Source organism: Struthio camelus, chromosome 8 (assembly GCF_040807025.1).
Source record: "Struthio camelus isolate bStrCam1 chromosome 8, bStrCam1.hap1, whole genome shotgun sequence".
NCBI lineage: Eukaryota > Metazoa > Chordata > Aves > Struthioniformes > Struthionidae > Struthio > Struthio camelus.
The window spans coordinates 13,562,291-13,588,189 of record NC_090949.1 but is presented as its reverse complement, the minus strand read 5'-3'; the positions used below and the strand labels follow the sequence as shown (position 1 = coordinate 13,588,189).

Here is a 25,899-nt window from a genome sequence, read left to right as displayed (position 1 = left end):
CAGCAAATAAAAATAGGAGTAGTGAAATTAATAAAAGTTAGCTTATAAATCTTACCTTTCCTTGTAGTTAATAAAAATCTGATACAGGTTCTGATCATTTTTGTTAACAATGGAATCATTGATGTCCTGTGTTAGACTTCTGTGAATTTTCACCAAATCCTTTAAAACAGTAATGGATTGTTTTAAAAAAAAAAAAAAAAAAAAAAAAACCACACGCACAACAGAGTGAGAAAGGCTTTGAGTATAAGAATAAATGATTTCATGTTAGAACCATCAATTTCAGTAAGTTAGAAAATAGATCACTTATGAGCACCACCCAATTTCAAGTTTTGCCACATCTTCCATACAATGCAATAAGACAAACCGAACTCCAAAAACTACTTATTAAAGACTAATTTATTCTAGCTTCAAACGTGCACTGTTAATTCATCTTCATTTTATAATGATAATTTTAAAATTAAGTCAAGTAAATGCTTTAGTGACAAGATAAAGTAATGATTCATGTCCCTGAGCTGTGAAAAATTAGTTTTGTACATTACATTGGTCAATTAGTGACGTTCTACTGCTAAGTTAACTGCAACCATAATGAGTTTCCCAATACAGCAGGCTGAGAAAAAGGTAAGAATACTGCAGAAAGATTTGAGCCCTGCTGTACAGCAGCAAAACATCTACGATGTTTACTGTTATACAAAAATCTGTACGCTACTAGGAGTGATTACATCAGCCTTACATCGGTACCCATCAACATAGGTACTGTCAGAGAAGTCACAACAAATTAAGGTAGAATAGGTCAAAAAGCTACAGCCTCCACCTCAGTGAATCAGGATAACCTGCTTGTAAGAGCTGTGCAGTCCACCACAGTGAAAAATATAGGACTTTACTGAAAAAAGCCAATGAAGATGCTTTAATGTAGTTTATGATATATTGCAAAAATAATATTCAAAATTCAGTAGTGAATTACAGTAGTGAAGGCCTTTCACAGCACACTGATAAAAATTAAGAATATACCTAAGGTCAGTTATCACATCCCAGCTGCAGGAACAAAAACTTCTTAAAATAGATCAAATTCAGCTGCTAACAACTGTATGACCATATCCTCAGGATTTTAAGTTGCAGCATACACAGATATTATTACAGAAATGCTTTCAAATTAATATACTACAGGAATGCATAGGTTTTTCAGGAGCACACAGAGATTCAACTAAACAGCAGCCATAGAAAATAGCTGAATGTTATAAGAACAGAAACTCATTCTGAGCTTCTATCTCCATTGAAAACATTAACATTAGTTTAATTTAAAACATTGATCATCATTAAAAGTTAATAAAAGCTTTAACACTTACCATCAGTTATATCTTTCCCTCTATATGCCTATGTCTGTATATATGTATGCCTCAATATACATACATGCACAGATGTATATATGCACCTATGTGCACGCACGTATACATAGGCATGCACATACACGCACACAGAGCCATATATGTCATAGGACTGAACTTGGAATTCTGATCTATGAGCCCTCATGAAATGCATTAGTTTAGACTGATGAGTTGGGTTTTTTCTTAGCAATAAGTATATTTTAACATTGGCAGGTAATTTTGTCCAGCAGGCATCTGTCAGAATCTATATATATGGATATAACATCACCATGCTTCACCACAACTCCTTGAAAGAGAAAAACCCATCCTGTTCTGAGATCACTGCATTTGCTCTCCACATCCCAGTTTGCTGTAGATATCCGTGTAACAGAGCTATTTTTAGTTTAAAATAAGCTTCCACTGCCCTCCAGCCTTCCTGCTGAGTAACTACCACAGAGCCAACGTCTGAGCAGATAAAATGTTTGCACATATTTTTGGCCAAGGCAAGCCCTACATTTCTTTTAATGCTTTAGAAACCTACGGAAGGTTGTAGGAGTTAGAAATAAGTACCTTCTTGTAACAGAAGACTACTGAACGCTGACAATGGAAAGCAAAGTAAAACATTCTAAATATAGCAGTTTAGTACATCTTGCTCATTTCAAATGAGCAGTTTTTGTTCTTTTTATTCCCTCTTATCTGATGCCCTAACGCTTTTTTTAAATGAGCTGACTGACCTTATACTTCGTGGTTACAGAACCCTGTACAGCATGTCATGTCGGCTGGCTTTAGGTCTGTAAACGCGCATGAGCCAATACGCCTAGGCACACTGAACCTTAGGAGAGAGGCTTAAGGTAAGTTAGGTAGGTTGAATCAGGGCCTGCTTGCCTCTGGAAACCCTGCAAGGAAGTGGGAATAGGGCAGCACGAACACTGCACTGGGGTTCCTGGCTCCGACGGCCTGACAGGGGCAAGGGAGGCTGCTCTGTGCTTCCACCGCCTGATGGGGCCAAATTAAAAAAAAAAAAAAAAAACAACAACAAAGATAATAAATAAAAACCTGACACATCCTGCAGCCTTGACAGGCTATGTGACCTGCCCAAGATGACCAAAACTGAGAACATCTTTTACAGGTAATAAAGGTTCTGTAGGTTGAAGTGGTCCACAGGCCACACTTTGGGAGTCTTCCTTTAAAATTTGCCTTGGTAAAAGAATATTCTTTTGTCTGTGTTAGGAGAGATGGCAAACCATGCTTGGTGTCTTCCTTTAAAGTATTAGAAAGACGTCTACTGAATACTTGTAACCCCGCCTAGAAAAGACATAAACTGTCATATAATTGTGAACAGGCCAAAAATAAATGGAGCAAAGTAATAATTACAGAAAGCTTAACAGATTTCAGTTAAATAGAAGTTCTCCTAGATATTTCATAAAAGGTTTCTTTATCCTTTCCAGTGCCAGATTCTGGATCCAAAGTTGTAAGTTAGCTTCACTTTAAAATGTCTTCAGTGATAACATATACAGCCTAGACACCAGGATTTGCACAGTATCTACAGAGTTCCTACTAAAAGCACTGCTCAACATTGAGTGGTAAGCAACTTAACAGTCACAACTTTGTACAGTCACTACAATATTGGCATATTTTAAAAGACAACCCATCTTCTATGAATTACTAGCTAGCTATGGGTCAAAGATACTCCCGTTTATAGGCACTCACTATCTGGCTAGTACTGTTTCTCTTATTTCCTCAACTAGGAAAAACCGGGGGGGAGAAATATTGTGCAAGCTCTTTTTCGTTAAGCATCCTAATATCTACGTAAATGCTTCATGAGAACTTGTGCACCTTATTTCAAAAAATCACTTTGTGCAATGGCATCTGACACCAAAACGGTACCAAGATATGAACCGCGTAACTTCTCATTAAATATGCAATTACTTACAGGAATGTTGATGAAAACAGTATCAAACTCTGATGCTGACAGAAACCTTTTCAATGGCACCATGAAAAACTGCCAGGAAAAAAGTACACATCAAATGTGTCATTATATTTTCTAGACTGTAAATAATAATTATAAAATATATAAATAACAACTCTATAAGTGAATAGTATCTTACTTTTTCTATTGATTCCAGTGTTTCAGTATACTTCTCTTCAGTTTGCTTTATTTCAGCAAGACAACAGCTCCTTATGTCATTTTCAGTATATTTCTGCAATTACAATGAAGTCAAGTTTAAGTCATTATTAGGCACATAATGGATAACAAATGTATTTATTTGTTTAAAATAAGCAATTAGGACAATAACTGCTTCCTGAAATTTTTTGAGTACTCCAGCCTCCAAAAATGGTAGCAATTACCAAGAATTTTTTTTATTGTTCAATTAGCTAATGACTATAAGAGTTTTACCAAAAATTCAGCATTAAAGGAATATTATGAACAGTTAATGTTTAGTTACAAAAAGCTTAACTCTCTGCATATACTTTGGAAGCTGACGTATAAGGCCACATTCAGTTTAGATCCAGACTAGGACATTTTATCTAAAATACTGAGCAGTTAATAATTCCATTACACTTAATGGGACTAACTCATGTAAGTAACTTTGCATTGCCATAAATATTGGATTCAATCTAATTCCTGCACTTATTTAGTTTTTCCTCTGAGTTCACAAGGGGAGCTTTCCCTTAGGACACAATATGAAGCTGTTCTCAAAGCAGAAAATGCAGTACCTCTTGAAGTTGAGTCCTTGCATACATATGTGTTTCTTTTCAATGAGACTCAGATTTTTCTGTGCAAGTCAGCAGACTCATAGGAAATTGAAGAAATTATCAGCACTCTATAAAAATAATTTACAAGTATTCCTACTGGAGATTAGATATACAGCGTTAGAACTTTGATAATTCGCAAATCTGATTCCTAGTAAGAGATATATGCCTGGAAGCAGGTATGGAAACATTCACGCCCAGTGAGTGAAAATTCACCTGGTGACATGTAAGTCAGCTTGGAGACCTGACACAGTGACTGGATAGACTGTTAAAATTAAGAGTGATGACTTATAGCTCTCTCCAAAAACCACCACAGCTTCATAAGCAACAGCACAGTCACTTCTTCTGAAGCCTATTTACCAGTTTGCAACACCCTTCCAAGTTATCCTTCAGGATCTTCTTGACAGTATCTTACCCTCTTTTCAGCTAGTGTAGGAATTTCACAAACTGCAGGAATAGTCCTGATTACTAGATAGATGTTACATACAATTATACCGGGGAGAAGGGGGTGTCCAGGACCAGACATTTAGTATTTCAGTTCTCTCCCTTCAGAAAAAGATCAATAGCTACTGAACAAAAGACATTTTTTCCCTTCAAGGACGGAAAAACTTTAGTTCCAAAAATTTAGAAAAAGTTCTCAATATGACCAAGAGCTATACCACCACTATTTTCCTCTGCCATCAGTCTACCTGACAAGCACAGGGCAGCAAATAGAAAGTCGCGCTTCAATTGTCCACGAGCCACACACAGCTCCCAAGATATTTTTGGCCATCTATTAGGAAATGGCATGGGGAAATCTATCACTACCATGTAGATCAGGCATCAAGCTGCAAATCATACAGACACACAAGGCTTCATCATTGTTTACACACCTGTTTGCTATTTTGCTATGTCTTTTAACCTCTCTGTGTTTGCCTCTAAAAGCAGCTCCTGCAACTGGAACATGCTCCTCACTCATCTACCAGGTACCACATTATAGTCTCAGAAATTACACTTTAAAAATCTAATTCTTGTGATTACTGCTTTTCCCACAATGGACATTAAAGTGCTGTCCTTATCAGTTAGGGACAGAAGTGACATGTTTTGTGAAAATGCAGTCTATCATTATCAGTAGAAACGTACTCTGTGGATCAGGCTCATCCTAAAGTCTACCATATCCTCCCAAACTCTCTTCCTTTGGAGGAAGAGCCAGGGGAGTTAACCATAGGTAATTACTGTCAATAAAGTGAGGAAACTTGACATTATTCTGGATTCTGGATTATTTTAGCTATATCTTATCTTTAGTTATATCTTATCTTTTCCTTTGTGAGCTCAATACTCCTCAAATTGATTGCAGTATTTGCATCAATATAAAAGTTTTTGTACCCAATAGAAGTTCAAATCCAATTGTAACTTTTTTGTTTTTGTTGGTCACCAACTCATACAAGCAATGCAAATGAAATCCAAGGATCCCACCTCAGTAACAGAATTTATTTCAGTTTTGTGTTCACCTAACACACAGATCATTCCCAAAGGCACTTTTGGCAAAAATTAACAACATAATTTTCTATCTATACTACAAACTTCTGGAATTTGAATATGACAAAAGGAGAAAGAAAAAAAGAAAAATAACGTGCAAATGCCACCACAGGTAAGAAAAATTGTCTTTGCAAGTCATCACTGGCAGAGGAAACTTAGAATAGTTTACTTTGCAGGACAATGGCAATAAATCAAGGATGAGGGAGATTTAAAAAGATGTATTTTTGATCAGCTAATGGAGACTCTGAAACGTGTTGAGCTCTGTTCAAAATCTGCTTGAAGATTGTCCTGTGCTCATGTTCTTACATGCAGTGAATTCTTGCATAGAATTCAAATGCAAGAACTGCACAAAACTGTCATATTAGCATGCAGCGTGTTTATGAATCTGAAGAGCAAACGATCACAAACTAGTAATAATTACCACATTCAAGAAACTTGTCAGAGCAAAGCAACTGTAATGTCTCCATTCATTCCATGTTGTGGAAAAAATATTTTGCTGTAACATTTTTTCATGTTTCATCTACTTTTTGTAACAATCAATTTGAAGCATTTAGGCTTAAGATGAAACTAAAATTAGAGTGTGAAAGTTCTGATTTCTATATTAATCATTTGTTACAAACACGGATATGTGAGAGCGACATTTAAAACAGGAAAGAATCAGAGAAAGTTTGCACACTACAAACTGGCAGAGGTTATCAACCTTTACTGTTGAAAAAAACACCTGCACCCATCCTATCTAAGCCAAAACTTATTGTGTTTTGAGATTCAGTATTTAAAAAAAAAAAAAAAAGTAAAAAATAAAAGTTTCCTACAATTCAAACACTTCTCTAAAAATTCCTACCTGCAAGTGAATGCAACTTGATAATATTCACACAGTATCTAGTTTTTCAACTGACTTTTTAGTTTGGCTTCCTTTGAGGCCCAAAACATAGAGGTTAAACCAAATTAAGCAAAATGTGCAAAACTAGCACAAGTTCCTCCTTATCTCTTCCACGATTTATGTGTATTATCTGTAAGATTTTGCATTAGCAGCAAAACAGTCTAGAAAGTAATATGTTACTCTAAAATTAATCTGTTACTATGATATAAAACAAAGCGAGGCAATAATCTTCCCAAAGAAAATAGTCTTTTCAACAGAGAGTGGTAATTTGGTGCAATCACAGTCAAAGCAGAAAACACAAATCATGTTAGGTATCTTTCATGCTTTTATCAAAAGGTTACATAAGGGAAAAAACAAACAAGATCTTTAGAATGTCTCACTTCTTCATTCACCAACATTACTAAAACGTAACTTGGAAGAGCAGAGGTGAATTTCCAACTTAAGACAACATGAGGCACAGTATAAGAGGAGAAGAAAACAATCATCTTAACTGTCTTTAAAAAACATGCACTATCATGGCCAAACACTAACATTTTCCAGACAGTAAATTACCCGTCTCTGAAAGGTAGACAAGTACATCATTAGAAGGGGTTTCCCCTGATTAATAACTAAAAGTCTGTATTTTTTCAAGACAGTTTTGAAAACTGATCGTAGTGCCTTTATATGGTAAAGTAAGCATGCTACTTATCCAAATCTCAAGCGAGACCAGCCTTATGATCAACAAAAGACTACATGGTTGAATAAGGCATGAAAAGATTATTCGTTGTCACTTCCAGATTAGTTGTTCCAATTATAGCCAAAGCGACGGTGTTTCAAAATATTATATCATATCGATTTTTAAAGTAGAACACTTGACATTGCTCTTAATTAGCTAGTCAATCTTAATTTTCACAATTGAATAAATCTTAGCAAAATAAGTCATTACTTTATTTCAGTAAAAAATTACATTTCTTTCTAAAAACTACCATAGCATTTGACCCTTTGCCAAGAGACTGCACAAAGTCTTATACAGGAGACAATGTACTGCACATGACAGCTCTACATGCAGCCGAACATGAGCTAAGTTGCCATGAAACCAGCCATAAAGATAGAATTTCATAAACATTAAACGGCAAAAACGTAACTGCAATTTTTGAAAAATAACAAGGAATTAGAAATCGTACAGGTGGCTGTGCTGCTTCATCTTTCATTAGGTCTTCATATACCTCCCCACCTTCATCTTCTCCATAGACACAATCGTATAACTCCTCGTCTTCTTCTACACCAGTTTCACTGAAAGGTAAAAGGAAAACACAATGAAAAACAAAATTTGCAGTATAGGTAAGTTACCATGTCAGTTCTGCAAGGAAGCACTCCTCATAGGAAAAGATTGCTAGAGTAAAAATAAACAGATTAACAGATCTTAGGATAACAACTCATTAAGGGGAATCAAGTCCTTTGATTTTCTTACCTCGCCACACTTAAAACATGATTGTATGAAATCAACACAATGTTGAAGACTAAATAAATTTAGAACCACGCAGGAACTAAATCAGGGTATGGACAGAGAAGGAGGGCATCAAAAGAAGCTGGTCAGGACACTCTTGTCAAGCGGTACTGCTTGACCACTCTCTTTCCTTTGTCCCTCCTCCCACACATCAAGTGGAAGGGAACTGTCCCACTTGACTGCTGACTGTCCCACTGCATCCATGAGGATGCAAGACACTGATACAGGTATCCTTCCTGCCTAAAGAAATAATTACCCCATAGCAACCTTCCACTACCCAAAATATAAGAGACTTTTCAAACAGATAGCTCAACAAAACAGAGTCTTCACAAAAGCGTTTGATAGGTTTTAATTATAATGCAAAAACATCCTCCAGCCACCTATCACTGAACTCCTGCTACTCAGCCTACAGAAATACCTCAGTATAAAATCAATATTCAAGTCTATCGTAAGCTAATTCATCTTTGTTAGAGTCAGCCTTGCTGCAATTTTACCTACTTTGCACTAGGCTTGTACCACGCAGCAGCTCTCTTACACCCAGATTTGTTAGGTTATGTCTACACAACAGCTCTAAAGGATATTGATATTAATCTGGTCTGAATAATATAGAGACATGACCAGATAGTTTTGAGGGTTTTATTTTTGGAAGATAACACTGTTTTGCACTCTAAATGAGCTTCCAAGTGAGGGTCTGTCCACTGAGATGCAAGTCTAGACTTAGGAGGGACAACCATTTATGTAAGGTGACTTGTCAGTACTGAAGAACAACGGTCCACCAGCAGAGACTAGTGATTTCAAAGAAAGACACCAACATGATTGAGAATCAATATCAACACAGCTGCCAAACAGACTACTTTGAAAATCCAGACAAAATCACCATGTCTATGGTTAGGACTATAAACGTAAACCAAGTAAACTTCTTATTTCTCATTAAACACATATCACAAATTATTTTTTCACACAGGACATGTGAAGGATAAACAAATAAAGCATTTTAAGGTTTAAGAGATGGAGTGACAAAGAAAAATATCTTTAGGATTCAACAGACAAATATTAGCGGCTTAAAGATACTACACACATCTCTGCCAAAAGACAGTCATGCCCCAGAAGAGAGAGGAAGTACATAACCACAACTCAGGTGCTACAGGTTCGTCTAACATTTCAGTTTACACTAGTGATGAAGGTGTGCTAGTGCTTAATGTGAAATGCTAGGAACCGTTTCAGATGCAGTGTAGGCATGCTCCATTTTACCATCTCCTTTCTAGGGAACAAAATCTGAGAAAAAGGCAGAGCAAGGATGGAAACATTTAATTACTATGGCTCTACCTAATGGAAAGCCTTAGATTCATTCTAAATTCCTTAGACAACATTTAGGCTCAGAGACAATTAGACTATTTTAGCCAAATATATTTCACTAATTAAGAGAAACTCAAAAGTGTGGGTTACTTGCATCATTCTCCAGCACTTTGTTTCTTATGAAAAGAGTACTACTTGAATTGCTTCTTATACAATTGAGACAGCACACAACTATCAAATATCAGTAAATAATATCTATTTGATGCAAAAGAGGAACTATTGATCTCAATTTCTTTGGCAAGATTTGTTTACCTTCTCCCTTTCTGCCTCCCCCCCCAACTTTATCTCCGAATTCTAAACTTGCATGCCCTTCAGAAAGACTGTTCAGAAGAGTACTTTTAGATACTGCTGATACCACAAACATTAACAGAATTCTTCATAAATAAGAACAGCTGGTTCTACCTGAGTCTATTTCTACTCTCTTTGGACTTCGAGGTTAGTATTTCTGTACATCAACTCTGGAGAACTGCATATTTTAACAATATAGTACATAATACAGATACTCAAGGTTTATTTGTAAAAGTACCATGTTCATATTTCTCATGGGATTCAGTTATGATAAAGCAGGACAATGCTCTTCCTCCGCCCACCCCCAACAATCAGGCAAAGGATGTAGCGGAATAAGGGAAAATAAAAACAGAGTCCAGAAAAGCCACCTCTGCCCATGCCTCTCTCTCCAGACGCAAATCAAGAGCAACCTGGGCATAGAGGCGAGGAGCTGTCTAAGAGATCAGGATATCACTTCCAGCCCACTCAGTTCTCCAGCTTGGAGGAGACTGCAGTAGCTACCTTCTGCATTTTCAGTTACACAGAGCAAAAAGCAGCTATGAGGCAGCCAGTCAGCTTCAGGGGACAAGGAGGAGTTTTGCAGGGAAGGCGACAGGCTGGGCAACACCAAACATCATGGGGATTTTTCCTTTTTAATAGCACAGCAAGGACACGGAGCCACGTTGCAAAGAGCAACTACTGCATGGCACCCTGGCAAGCAACGTACAACGCGGTCAGAGGGCCCAGAGACAGCGGGATAGGGGACCAACAAACTGAGGGCAGGTGAACTCAGAGCTGTGGGACAAGGAGTTTTGAAAATAGCGGCTCAGATCTTTGCTCTTGTCCCACACAATTCCTAATGGATTGTGAGAGATCTTAAACATAGGATACAAAAGCATTTTTTTCTACCGCTGAATCAAGTTGTTTATGCCAGATATGTTTGCCTCACTAATCCTCTAAATAAGGCTGCAGTCTACCACGTAATACCAGGCAGTATGCTCATGTCTATCTTGCTCGTGTCCCAAAGCCAATGTGAACATTTGCAATAACTAATAATCCTGCAAACACTTTCCCAGAGAGGCAAACGCACTCATAGGAGGAGCTTCATTGACTTTAGAGAAGCTACCCGAGCCATTTGAATTGCAATCCAAACATGTATTTTCTTTGCAAGATCAAGATGATTTCTTTTACTGATATTGTAATTCTACCAAAGCATTCTGATAGGCCAGACAGATGATTCAAAGATGCACTCATGATTTATTTTACTACCAACACCCTTTATGAAAGCACACTTCTTCACAATCGGATTTCATAATTAATTCTTTCTGGTCAGTATAACGACTAACCAAACCTTTTTAAATCAAAAAAAATCCTTTTCCCATTAAAACTGTGTATTTAATAACATTATGTAAAAAAAAAAAATGTGCAACTGAAAGCCAAAATTTTTCATTTAGCTAAAGATTTACAACATACTCTAATAGATCAGGAAGACCTTTGTAGATATCTTCATCATCAACGCTTTCTTCTGTAGGGAAGGGCCTATAGAAATAAAAATAGTGTAAATTATATTATACTGGCCTAGTCACACAGGGTTTTTTGTTTGATTCCTAAAATGTTAACATTAAAAAATATTAATCTATGTGAAGGGGCGTGTATGATTCCCTCTTTTTCCTCTGACAAATATACAAGTACTTATACTTGTATTTATAAATTGATGTTTAATATTTTTAAAAACCCTACTGAATGGGGTTGTTATAAATCACCCATACTGTACATCGTTGTCAGATTTTCAACCAAGAGTATTAAATACTCACTAGTTCTACGGTGAAATATGAACTTTTAGCACTGGACACATTATAGAATTGGCTAGGAATTTTTGTTTATGTTTGGAAAACATCAACCATTTATAATGAGGGTACAACTACAGAAACAAATCACTCAAAAATTGGAAAATAACGAAGTTAAAGTACACAATTCCTCACCTGTTCTCACAGCCCACGTCTAGAGTTCATGAGGGTGGGTTTTCCTGTTTGCTTATTTGTTTTAAATGGCAATCTCATAAACCTGGCAGTTCTGCTGATTTTCAGAAGGGGGAAAGAGGAGAAAACCCATTCTTCTCCACACAGATCAATGTGGCAGCAGTCTGACATGCAACTCATGCCTCAAAATTATTCCAGGTTCCATAATACCAAACTATTGATTTGTCCACCCTGTATTCAAACACCAGAAGACCTCACGTACTTCAGTAAATATACCAGAGAGAGATGCCCCACTGAACTCGTTGGAGCTCAAGGTCCAGAGCCTTGGTTAGTTATCCATCAGAGCAGCATCATTTGCAACCAGTGAAGTGCTTAGTGGAGAACACTGGCTGTCAGGACACCCTGTATCTCTCCATTCCCTTCTTCCCTACGTTCAGGCATGTTTTCTTAGCTAGCGCAAAACATTTAAGGGGCTTGTAATGGAAAGTGCCCCAACCTGTTGGGTGGTCTATGACAACATGTTCCAGCTGAAAAATTCCCTGAACGCAACTATCGCTCAGCCTGCAAGCTGGTCAGAGCGCCACACAGAAGACAATGGAGGGAAAGGGCTCCTATAGCCCTTGTTTCAGATATACTATTTTTATAGCTTTTAGAAAAACGGAAAGGGCTGGGATTTCTACTATAACATCGTCTGTCCAATACTTCAGCATTTACATGAAATAGAGCTTCACAGGCCTGTGGCAAATACTTGCTTTCCTGCATCATCCATTTTACAGATAAACTGGGGAAAAGATTCTACTTCTGTCTGATCATTTAACCTCCCCTTAAAAGCTCCATGACTCCTGAAACTGCTTTTAGTGTTTTTTTCCAAGGAGCACTGTGCAAGAGATATTATTCCCACAAATCCCTAGGGCTTTAACATACCTTATTCCTGTGCCTATTGCTATAGGAGTGCGAGAAAGTTTTGAGAGTGTTTCTATGACCTGCAGAAAAAAAAAAAAAGGAAAGAGAAAACATGTTTAGTTGTAGAATGGAAGCAATGTAACTCCACATTTTGTTCTCTAGTGTTCAATTATCAGTAAGACTGTTTCACAAATGCCATAGATTGACCCAGGATCTGGTCATGCCAAACACTGAGGGCACTCAACGCCCATGGATTGCTGCCCACCATCTGGTCTTCAGTGCTTTTGATGTGGGGAGAAACAATAGGGGCAGAAAGAGAGGAAAATCCCTTATTTACAAGTTTTAAACATTATTTACTTTTGCTAAAAGCCTAATCATATAGTAGTTTTACACTGGACGTTCAATTTTCAATCGGACATGGGTGCAACTGTGACCTGGTTTTATCTTACAGGCTGCTCCCAAGGTGTTCTCTCTCAGCTAGAGAAACTGAAGACATTCATTAGCGCGTTCCCAAACTCTGGCCAGAAGAGGGAGCCAAACGACAAACCAGCAGAAAGCCACCTCCGCAGGACTCTGCAGGGAGAGGTGTAGTCTCCTCTTAGGCAAACAGGAAAAGCAGCGACACATCCGAGCCTGTAAGCTTGGTTTATTTTTAGAAGATGGCAGCATTCTGGGAGATTTCTTTCTAAGAAAAGATTGCCCAGAAGCACTCAAGGTCATCCCATGAGAGAAACAGAACATTATGGAGGGCAGGGAAGGAAATTTTGTCATATACATGGAATTGTTTTGCTGTCAACTGTAAGACCAATTTGTACTCTGCCTACCCTCTGCCACTGATGATTTCTCTCATTTTGACCACTATCAGATTGTCAAGACTGACTTGCTAGAGAAAGGAAGAGCCAAAACGACAACCAGTATTGGCTTCTACACTTCTTATGATAAAGTTACTGAACTCTGCAGAAGTTAGAGGTTGGTTCTTACAACTCAAAATCCATATTAAACAGAGGCTAAATTTCCAAAGGTTTGTATTGGTACCATTACATTTTAGGTATAGCAGTTTTACATTTCTTGAACATTTCTGAACAATCTCTACAATTAAAATTATTTATTTTGGAAGTTCTAATTACCAGACTAACCTGATCATAAATTCCACAACATTAAAAGTACACTTCTCATAAAGGAAGGACAATGATATATTTACAAAGGAAAAAGACAAAGTAAAAACCACACAGAACAATCTACAGAGTTCAAATTGAAGTTAAAGAGTCTCCAGAACAAATCGGGCTTCATTTGTGGATGAGCAAATTTCAAAATAAAAGAAGTTATACCATTCTTTTGAACAGAACACTTAGGGTTCACCTAAGTTATTGTGAAAAATAATGCCACAAAAAACAATCAAAATCTTTTGCCTTACAGAAAAGGCGAAGAGGAAGAAACACACTATGAACTTACTCAAAGCCACAGGCAAATTAATTCCTTCACAAACAAACACTGCAACACACGCTAGACAGCAATTTTAAATTGTGAATAAAATTGACTAAACAAAGTTAATTGGAAGTTATTTTGCGTTAGTCAAAAGGTGAAAAGGGAAAGATTCCTTTAAAGTCCTGTTAATTTGAAACCTGGTGATTTCTGATTTATGCACCAATGTCTCTGCAAACCTCTAAGATCCTCCCCATGCAGAACTGCAAGACACATGAAACAAGATACTACGGGAAGTGAACTGAAAATTCAATAGTAGTAGAATGGTTTGTCCTGACAGATGGGAAAATATTGATTGACAAAACCATAGGAAAAGAGGTTTAATGATTATCAAAAAAGAGGGGTAAGTCTTTTGAACTAACTATTCCTTTCACGTTTTAACATGTCTCAGCACGCAGATCTTTTTCAAAGCTTTCTACCCATGCAAACCCTTTTCCTTATGGGGGATTCTCACTCATCCAGCACAGTCAAACCCTGTGCAAGTATCGTGTAATCTTTATAGCTAATTATAATTGTTTCAGGACAATATGAAAAGATTTGTATGAGAAACTCTGAATTTTGAGCAGATAACTCTAGCAAACACTGTTTCCAAAATGCATTGCCAAATCACATTGCTGCAGTTGTCAATACAAAAACGATAGCAAGAATTGGAAATTAACAGGCAGGAGAGCAGCTTTTTCAGAAACTGATGCAAATCCTTGTTTTTTAAAAAAACATATTGAAAAAGCCAGAAAAGTGTTTATGAGAACATACAAATCAAGGTAAAGAGAGAAATTATATGACTACAGAAAATCGAATATGGCAGTTACAAGTTGGGTGCACCAGAGTGACTGCACTAAGGACTCAGAAATGAAGACTAATAATTTTCACTACCCTTGGAACAAATGCAAAGGCTCTGGCATTGCATGCAGAGAAAGCTAATGTGTTAGGAAGCCAGCAGGCAGATTTCTAGCAAAAGCAGAATATTCGATAATCCAGAGAGGAAAACGCTTATCTCATCACAACAGCTGAGGGTATTTCAGCAGAGACACTGTATTCTTGAGAAGTACCTGGTGAATGCGTCAATACTGATATCATAAAAGGAATAAAATAACGGGCATAGACTTTTTTCCTTTATTTCAGAAAACAGTAACTATGAACAGAAGACCCTTAATCATCCCAATATACTTAAGATTAAGATATCTAACTTAAAATAAACATAATTTCTACAAAATAGAATCAGAATTAGAAGTTTGCCCATTGACTGCTGCCCTTAAGCTTAAGGATTCTGAGAAAAACGTCAGGAATGTTTATAAAAACAAGCATTTGTGAAACTACTGCTGGTCAACAGACAATATCACATATGTATATGTAAATTCATTTGCTCCAACAGGTAGAGGGGCAAGGAAAGATTCTCCTCTTCTTCCACATGAAGTTTCCTTGTTTTGTTCTGATCCACCGTAGGAAGAGTTCCTGAATTTCTAGCTTCGTGGCAGCCTGGACTCAGAAGGTGTAAGTTAGTTATGGGCTGGGTTGGCAGAAAAACAAGCAGCATTTCATTAGAAGCTCATAAAAACAAATTATCACCAGTGAAACATCTGGTTTTCAAACAAACGGGCAAAGACAGACAGACACAGGAGTTCTTCTAAATACCTCAAGTTTGAAGTCTTACGCCCGCTGGTGTGAGGGAAGCTACATATATGTAATTCTGAACTCCAGAATTACAGTATACCATAAATATAATGAATAGCCATAACATTAAATCGAACGCTTTTCATGTGCTATTTTTGCCTTGTTCTCTTATTTTCAGAGGAACTTTTTTAACCTGTTTAACCCATTTAATGCTAAATGCTTGCCCAATTCTCTCCCACAGCAGGGATTCAAACGCTTCATTCAGTCAGACCCTCCTGTACTTTTGACTAAGGCTAACTAGATCTTAGCTCTAAGCCCCAAGTTAGCAGTCTTTGAAGCATGGCTTTTTTTTTTTTTTTTTTTAATGCTTGCTCAAAGTCCAGAACAATAAGGCTTCCACAGCTGGGACTACTCTATAACAAACAACTGCACAAAGCACCATAGCACCTTTGCATGCATACTACTACCTGAACTAGGAGGTGAGAAATAAGTACTAAGTAAACATTTATATTTATGTTCTAACTAGCTATGATAGGTTTAAAAAATTAAAACTCAGAAACATCCAGCAACAACTAAATCCCTTCATCTAGTCAAACTGGGGAAGTACAATAACTCTGCGTCTCTCCTACCCTGAACCAAAAGACTGGAGCTGTTAGCAAGAGACTCGCAGGCACATGAAAAGGAAACCCCACCTGCATCTCCCTCAGCGTAGTTACTTTATACCAGTTCTGGCAGACAGAGGTTAAGCAGCTCTTTAGAAGTCCCATCAAAGCCACACTCACTTCAAGATGACAGCAACACCCACGTTTGTTTCTCAGAATATAACCGGTTTATGCAAAATATGGCATGAAACTATGCTCGGGCCCTGCAAGGGGAAGCACATAGCAGAGGGCTCCCCAGTAAGGGACCATGCTCCTCGTCCCTGCCTCCAGCCCAGATGACCAGAGCCACGCACTCCCATCAACTTCCTACTTCATTAATTACTCCAACAGCAGATTTCTTTTGGCTTGGTATTTATTATTGTTTCACTTGACTCAATGTTGTAAACCAGTCTCTCCAGTTTATGTAAGCACCTTCCACATCTCTTGCCAAAATACTATTTGGTAATTTCCTGCAGCAGTACTCCTCAGTAAATCATGTCCACTATTCCTGCACGTATTTACAGCAGCAGTACACTAGAGGGAGTATTTTACTTCATTCTACAGCAGTGGAGAGAATCCCTGAGTTTAAGATGTTTTATTAAGTATTTTGGTGGGCATCACTTTAACCCTCTTTTTTTAAAAAAAAATAAATAAATAAAAACAACTTACAAATCCTACACTTTAACAGCAGATAAAATACATTTTTAAAGTACTTCTCTACTTTTGGAAGAGTCAAAAATAGACATTTTGCAACTCACTGTCTCCCCAAACAGGCAGCATTTTCTCACCATAGACAGCTGTTTCCAGGACTAGGCACATACTTACTTCTGATGTTTAACTAAACAGAAATATTAAATTATCAACAAATGTTGATGGCAATAGTTTCACAAAGTATCCTGATACCAGTGAGAAAGAACACTCACCTGTGGTTAAGGTCTTCAAAGCAGTTAAGTTTCCAAATACGCAGTTAAATCAGAGTAATTTTTTCTAAGACACAGCAAAAGTCATCAAGAATCCATAAGCTTATCAAGTCCTTTTTCAAAATCTAGGCATCTAGTTTAGTACCTGAACGTTGTGTTGTTGAAAAGTGAGCTTTACGCCCACCCTCAAAGTGAATTTATTTGGCAGATATGTGTAAACAGAAATAAAGCAGCTATGTTTAGCAGTGAAAAATATTTCCAATGCCAACCCATATGTTGACATGCTACTTCTCAAAACACGCATATAAGTTTCTTCCCAAACAGGTCTTGTCTTATCTTCATCAAATTTTGGAAAAAAACATCTTTAACTACACAGCAAAAATTAATCACTGAAATAGGTGGTAAGCTCTTTGGCTACGCTCTGTTCCCATTCCAGTCTTTGGGTTAAAAGACTGATCTTAAGCACTCTCATTTTCTTTGAGAAAATTTTAGATCTCTCGACTGCATGTCTAAAATATGTTCCCTATCAACTGACTTTGAAATAGTCTTTTCTGGTTGGCTGACTTTCAGTTGCATAATAGTAGCATACATACGGTATATAAAAATAATACCCATTTTATATGCAGTTGAGAGACATAACTGCTCTCAAACTAAGGTTTATTAATGGATGAGAGGTTGATGTCTGGATAAAACCAGCTGATACACACCTACTCAAAAGAAACTACAAAACTTCTATTTGCTTCTTCAGCGAAGCAGTTTGTTACTCAGTCAGAGGGATGTTTTTCTGCCCATGCTCGACAATCTTACTATTCTTCACTTTTGTATGCAGTATTGGCATAAGTACTAACCTTTGCCTTTTCAAGGATCAGTTCCTTCAAAGGTGAAGTCTAAAGGACATTCAAATTTCCACAGGCAAAAACTGCATTTGCTTATTTAACACAAGATATATAAGAAAAATATTACACTATAAAGAATGTATGTTTCAAATATTTCAGATTACTTATTAGTTTTCAGAGTATGCTCAATCTTCTGTGTTTTTTCCCCGACATTATAACTTCAGAATTTTGGATGAAAGAGCATACTGCTTTTGATATGACAAGGTAGGCATAACATATTAGGCTTAACGGTAGGAGAACTCCCCCAACATTTTTTCAGAGATTTAAATAACAAATATTGAAAGGTAGGGATTCTTAAGGTGTATGTGGTCTTTCATACAGCTGTTCAGAGTGCTCGGTGTATACACACACATGCACACATGGATGATTTATCATAATCCATCATTAACCTTTGGATGAAAAGACCTTCAGAAACTTCTGCATTTATATCTGAAACTAACCCACCTGACAAACGTGAAAAAGGACACTTAGCCAGAGAACTCTGGGGTGATTACATAGCTGCTGATGTAAAGAATACATTAGTCCAAACAAAGGTTACTATTAAGGTATATGGAGCATCTTCTCTCTGATATTTTAAGTGTTAGTATTCTGTGCTGGTTCAGGTTAGTTTTTAAATCAAATCACAAGCATCTGAGGAAGGAGAAAGGATGAGAGCTTTCTGAAAAAAAGCAGAATGAAAGGAAACCCATTCAAAAGGGGAAAAAAACAGTGGCTTAAAAGCAAACCTTTAGTTTCACATAATGGCACCTCTGTCAGGCCCTTAAAAAAACAAATAGGAAATTTCAAACACCAACTACACAAATATACCTCTGCCAAATACTGCTGCAGCATACGCTGAGGTGTCAAAGTCATACAGACACAAACATGTAAAAGGCAATTTACAGTCGTGGCACCCTCACCAACATTTAATTAGAAACACCATCATCAGTAGATTCCAGCATGCAGAGATAAAATATCCTGGTTTTGATTACACAAAGTTCCACATATAGCTTAATATTATTTTTCAATTGACTCAAACAATGAAATCTAAGCTTTAGGTGTTGAGCACTGATAGCTGCAGCACAAAGGAAGACTCTCTTAAACTCATGAATTTACTTTCCACATGGGTAATCTCCAGCTGTGGGATGCTACCCCTTTTTTCACCGACATCACCTTCAGCTATCCCAATTCTGGAGTCTCTCACTGCCCACATCCATTCTTCCAGTTCCACTAAACTGCATCCCCTCTCTGTCGTCTTCTCCTAAAATACACTTGAGGAATAAACCATCCAGAAAAAAAAACAAACAAACAAACCACCAAAAAACCCACCAATGTGCACAAACAGGTTTCCCTCCCAGCTCCTCAGTCATGCCTCCTCCTATTTGTAGGCAAGCTAGCTACAGAAATGCAAACTACGGAGACTTGAAAGGCCTGGGGAATCAACAACCATAAAAGATACAAGACTTTCTCCAAAGTCTTCTAAAAAAATGAGGTGAGGTGGGCAGGTTGGTGCGCAGTAGGGAAGCAGATCAAAAGGAACAGAAGAACATCATCTTAAAAGACACTCCAGAATATGTTAGAGGACAACCTAATGACCAAAAGGACAAGAAAGAAAGCTGCACGTTTTCTTCTTTTAGTAAAAACACAGTATTTGAAGTTAAGATAGAAATATCCAAACTGAAGAGTTTGAGGGGGATTTTCTGTTTTGCATTTTACACAGTTACATGTGTCTTGTGCATACTTGCATCTTGTTTCACTGCTCTCATACTCTGCCACAGCATCTCAGCAGAGGTCTAAATTATATCAAGCAAAATCTGGTGTCATGTATCCACAGCGTAAGTGTAAAATAACTATAGCATTTTCCTCTAGGAGGACAGTTAAAATAGAAGCATAAATGTAGTATTCAATAATACCGAAGGGCAGGTTGGAACTCCTGCTAACCAAAGCACGCCTCCACTCTTTTAGCTCACTGAACATTTTTAACATTTTATCCCTTTTGTTGGGAGCAATATTCCCAGCTCACTTGAATTCCTGAATTGAAATACTCTAGATTGAACTACATGATCATGCACTCAGGATTCCTAAACATTGAATAGGAAGAAAAAAAAAAAAAAAGCAAAGTTGAATGCTCTCCAAGCATTCATAAAAAGTAGTGTCATATTATTAGGCATAAAATGAGTAAGTCTTTAATAATTAGTATATAATTATGGGCACAAACACATACCCATTACACAAAAGTTGCACTTAAAATCCCAGTTTTTGCAAATTTTAAGTCAGTGACAAGTTTAAGTTGCTAGCTTAAAAGCATGAAAGCTTCCTTAGGCTGCTCTGTTCTAATAAGGAACTGAAAAAGTCCAAATTGCACAAGCAGCATATTCCTTCTGATCTCTTGGTTCATTTTGTCCAAAAGGCTGAGATGTTAACCAAAGAAAGACATGGGGGAAGGGAGCTGTAGCAGTAGCTTCCTGTCAGCAGCTTGCGGTTTAGATTCTATGAATACCTTCGAGTCCTTACCGTGCCTCAAGGCTTTTTAAGATGTTGCTTAAAAATGGTAACCTTACTTCAAGCACTATTGTAAAATAAAAAGAGCACTTGGACACTGAAGCTAATAGCATGAGAGCAGACTGTCCCCAAGCATACTAAACTCGTAAAAGACAGACAATGAAATAGGATTTTGTCCTTTCTGGTACATTTATTACATTTCATGTTTTACATGAAGGGTAAAGGAATATAAAAGGATATATCTAGGATGGTTTTGCAAAACCTAGCTGCTATTAAATCATTACGGTTCTCTTCATAACAATCTTTATTAGGATAACCTACACTTACAAAAAACATTCTCGAATTGCATTCAGCTTTGATGAAATGTTCACTTCCACCAGCTTCGTAAATACTCTCACTGACAATATCACAATTTTTAACCTTATTTTATAGGAGCCATAATACTACACATCAAGGACTAAACAGATTTTTCCTGGATATTAAGCAGCACATTTTCGTATAATCTTATTCTCTTCCTAAATTTAAGTAGCCATTTTAACATCCACAATGACTCTAACAGTGGGATTTTCAAATGCATTCAGAGTTTGAACCATGGATTTAAATTTAATAGCAGTGGACATAAGTCAATGCTGTGTATTTTTCAAAATCACACTTCCTTTGCCATTGGCCTTTAACAGGCTTCAAAAGACTATCTCATATATTTGAGATGAATAAGCAAATTCTCTGATTTACAAACACTAGTTGTTATGCTACGCGCACATTTTCAATGTGCTTGATCCTGGGTGATCAATACTAGCATGCAAACGTTTTAGAAGGAAACAAGTGCTTTCGTGTTCATTACCGATTAGACCTCAGACAAGTACTGCTTCTGGTAAGCAACCTGGAGTTTAAGTGACCCCTGGTTTCTACAGTCCCACTGCTGTTATTTCACTTTTACCTTTAAACTAATACTTTGTCAACTTTGATATTAGCAAGAAGGGTATTAAGAGGAGACTGAGTAACGGAGTGCTTCTTCCTCTCCTCTGCTGAAGGGGAAGACCTTTCTCTTCCTGTCTTGAGTGAACCATATCACATCACAGTTCCCCCTTTTTTGAAATTACTTTAACCACTGACTATAAATGGCACTAGAGAATGGCTTTGCTGAATAGTACCCAGCCAGACTTAAGTCACAAACTGAATTTACTCCAGTACACAATCACTAGAGATAAGGAAACTCCAGTGGGGCCAAATAGCAATTTTCAAAATTATTTATTGGGGTAAACACACTTCGTTTTACTACCTCATTCTCTGTGAGGAAAAGAAATTTCCCCCTGCTCCAGCAGACAGGGCAGAGGGGACCTGAGCTGTTCTCTCCAATACAATTATCCTAAAATTCTCTCAGAGTAACTTACAAATAGTCCTAGGCTATCTCCAGGCTTTTTTTTTTTTCACTCCCACAGATGCTCAGAACATCTCTCTTCTAATCAGGAGAGACAAGGGGTTGGATTTGTCCATAGAAAAAGCATTGTGCCAGCTCTCAATACTGCAAAAAAGATACACAGTATATAGGAAATGGTAACTCACTCTCACCTTTTTTACCCTCATGTCACATCATCTTCTTTAATACAGAGCAATAAAAGATATTTAAGACGACATTTACAGCGAAGAACAAAGGGAACGGTAATGCTGTCAGCTTTCATCACAGAAAAACAACAAGAGCGCTCTGGTTTGCTTTTCTCCCTAATCTTCTGTTCATTTACAGAAGGAGCTTATCAACACTTTCTGTAGCAAAGGAAAACACAAAATGAGATTCATATTGTGTCTGTACTTTGTTCTCCTTAAACTGGATCTTTACAACAAAGATTACAAAATGAATGGAACTAACTTGCTAATTTTATGCGCGACTGCTTAATTATTCTCTTGCCATGTCCTCTTGAACATGGCAGATTGCAACTTATTTTTCCCCTCAGAAAAAAAGGGCAGAGCACTTCCAAAATGCCACTTCAGAAGTGCACAACAGAGGGAAAGGTGAATGCCTCACTCTTTTTTTCTTCCCTCCTTTAAATAAAGCATTGCTTGGAATATACTTGTACATAATGGTGGTAACTTAAAACGCCACGTCGGTGCCAGTCTGTATCTCACTGACATCGTATCTGCCTTAACAGTGACTTACCCTGTGCAACTTACCCTATGTATGACAAAAAAATTAAGTCGGTCAAGGCTGAGGGATCCTATCTTCTAAAAGATCAATTAGAAGACAAGCAAGGGATTTAAGGGTAGTATATTCAAAATTACTTCTTTTTTGAATTTACATTATTATCTAAAATACATATCTATTTAGTTCAATGCTTTTTCCCAAGCCAGACATTAACACTGTAAAACACAGAAGTATTTGAATACAAATAAAACAAATACAAAAGTATTTCAAACACAAAAACAATAGCAGAGGATCAAAAGCTACTCATCCCTACACCAAGCATGTCTTCAGCATTAGAGGTTGTGCCCATGCTATTAAAAACAATTTTTTAATGACATATCATCCTTAGTTAAAGGAAACAGTATTTGTTTTAGGTCTTACTGACATTCACATATGGGGGGCGGTTCATGTATGCTCTAACACAGCTGTTCTTCAACTGAGGTTTTCCAATGGCAGGCCTCGGCTTTACTTCTCACAAAAGAAAAAGAGGTTTGAGTATTTTTTGAAGAACGTTTCCTTCTTCTGTTGCATCAATATCTGAAGACGCACAGCAGCCAACGTGTCTGATACTATTCTAAGAACTGTAGCACCAGACCTAATTTGCAGAGACAAATCAAATTTCCTTGTAATACATCTAACTGTTATGTAGCTCATATATGACATCCTTTAGATAGGGAATTGTTCTTCAGTTTTCATGTGGCTGTAGACTTAAAAGAATATTTTGAGTTCAAGCACATGATATGGATCTTACAACATATTTTAATTACAGACACTATGGTAAGTAAGAGCAAACCACAGCTATCTATTGCCTGCCCTTATATGTAGTAGTATTTATTAGGATGTTTCTCAAGACTTCAGCAGCACTACAGGCTTCAAAAATTTGTCCTCAGCCCTCTATTCTTCAGCCACTTATCTCTGCCCTGCGCTTCAGTTTGCTACCCTCTCAGCAGTGCTAACCCAACCGTTTGCATGACTGTCATAAATTACATGGAGAGAACTGAGAATATTCTTAAAGTTATTTTAAAGGGCAGATTAGTTCCTCAGTGTGCTTCCCAGCTCAGCCGCACAAACAGGTACGTTGGCACGTCAAAGGGAACAGAGTAAAGGAGAGGCAGTAACTTCTGACGCTAATATTGCCTGTTAAGAGTACATGGGACTACACTTCACTAGTACTGTAGGGGGTTTAGAAGCATTTTCAAGGACTTCATATGGAATCCTGCATAAAAGCAGTTTGTGAAAGGGGACAAGATTGAATGTATCCCAAAGTGGTAACAGAATATAAAACTTTATCTAGGTTCTTGACTTCAGTTCTAGTCATTTGTGAGAACACCACCAGTAGCACATAGCAATTCAATGAAACGCTTCACATAAACTGAGCTGGCCTTTTTCAGTTCAATACAGTGTCTGCAAATCAAATACAATATGCGAAGTATTAGTCCCATGACTGTCAGTCTCAGCAGAGAGGCCTAACACTGAATGAACGTGGTAAATCAACTGCAGGGCTCGGTAGATACACCTAGATAGTGTAGTATGAGTAATTCTGAAAGCTGTCCTCTGTACTAGCTGAGGATAAGCTAACACAAGAAGCCAGGTTTTCAGACATAAAGCCACTATAGCTTTCCCAGATAGTCTGTACACAAAATCATTTTTGGGGAGATAAAACTGGGAAAATATATTGCTATTCAATAGCCTTGTATAAGCACTCCGGTTTTGTCTAATATACACAATATTCTCTAACAAAATACATACTTCACATGATACCTAGCGTTTGATATTCTACTAGTAGTGCTGTCATAGGCACAGCGGCCTCATTGAAAGGAAATGTTTGTAGGGAAAAGGGATACTTTTTCATGGATCAACTGCTAAGGGAAAAAAAATTTCTTTTCAGACACCTCAGCTTTTCTTCAGGTGAGAAAGAATCCACAATCTTCAGCATAAGCACAACTTGGGAACAAATGTTTTGATGTTAGATTGCTACTGAACATTGTAACTTGAGTTATGCCTGCTCCCTCTACATTTTTTTGCATCACATTTGAAATCTAAAACAAAGATGAATTAAAGCATATGGCAGGTTGATGAATGTTAAACAAAACTGGAACAGCCTCAGCGTCAAGATTTCAAAGAGGCTGTCAAGTATCACTGTTTGTAGTTTTACTCCATGCTGATTGTAATATGTTCCTTAAATACCTTATATTCCTTAATATATTTCCCTTTTTATTTTGACAAGCACCAATTTTACTGCTCACAGATATTTCCAACCGCACAGAAATTCCCTTGCTGCACTCATAACCAAAAATAGCAGCTGCAGGGATGAGACTGCATCAGAGTCAAATACAGCAATGTTAAATTGAGGAAGATGTATGAAAAATAATCCTCAGACAGCAGTGAAGTCACACAGTCTGGAGAGAGCTAAGTGTTTGTGAAATAAGAGATGCCAACAACAAAGAAAACATAAGACAGGAAGTTAAGGAAGGATGGTAGAGCAAGGAAGGAAGAGAAATCTCATTCTAGAACGCTGTTGTTAGTCTCTGATAGGGTTTGAGATGGAGGAAAAAAAAAAAATCACAGACAAGAAAACTGAAGACAAATCTGAAAAGCAAACAGTATAAAACAAGAACATCCTATTTCCTTCAACACCAATTTGCTTCCAGAAAAAAATGCTGCATGTTTTCCACAAAAAGGAACAAAAATACCAACCTAAAAGCATAGGTCACAACTCTCTTATAGCAAGAGCCTAACAGCGTTAATATAGCTAATAGGTGAGGTACCTACAGCATAGACAGCACCCAACAATTTTGTGAAGTACATGAATCAGTTCTGTGCCTATAATGTATTCACTGCAAAGTACAGACATAAGCATCTGTTTTGAGGTCAGATTTAATTTTTGAGAAGTTTTAGTACTGTTTTCTATTAAAACCACTCTTATAATACCTTTTGGTATCACTTGCACTGTGGACCATGGATAAAAACTGTAAGAGCTGCATTGCAACAAATGATAATTAGTCTTTTATATTAAAGATGAGTCCTCAGTCAAAACTTAATCATCGACATGTAATAGGCAGGATTACTGTAGTGCAACTTTAATTTCTCAGTGGGTTTTTGATTACTGAAGGACTTATGCTGTCCACTCTATGTGACAATGCAGCAGGATGCCTTGTGGCATGTATCACATGGCTTTGATCTTCAAA

General features: G+C 37.3%; 1 protein-coding gene across 3 annotated transcripts in view; it reads right to left on the bottom strand.

Annotated features, from left to right (window-relative positions):
- VAV3 (vav guanine nucleotide exchange factor 3) overlaps positions 1 to 25,899 on the bottom strand; it is a 177,122-nt gene that overhangs the window by 98,309 nt on the left and 52,914 nt on the right. For all 3 annotated transcript variants that reach the window (XM_068952221.1, XM_068952222.1, XM_068952223.1), the window contains 6 exons: positions 12,526 to 12,584; positions 11,096 to 11,161; positions 7,677 to 7,785; positions 3,470 to 3,562; positions 3,295 to 3,363; positions 56 to 159 (listed from right to left, as the gene is read on the bottom strand). In XM_068952221.1, the coding sequence (XP_068808322.1) occupies positions 56 to 159; positions 3,295 to 3,363; positions 3,470 to 3,562; positions 7,677 to 7,785; positions 11,096 to 11,161; positions 12,526 to 12,584 (500 nt within the window). The remainder of the gene's footprint in view (positions 1 to 55; positions 160 to 3,294; positions 3,364 to 3,469; positions 3,563 to 7,676; positions 7,786 to 11,095; positions 11,162 to 12,525; positions 12,585 to 25,899) is intronic.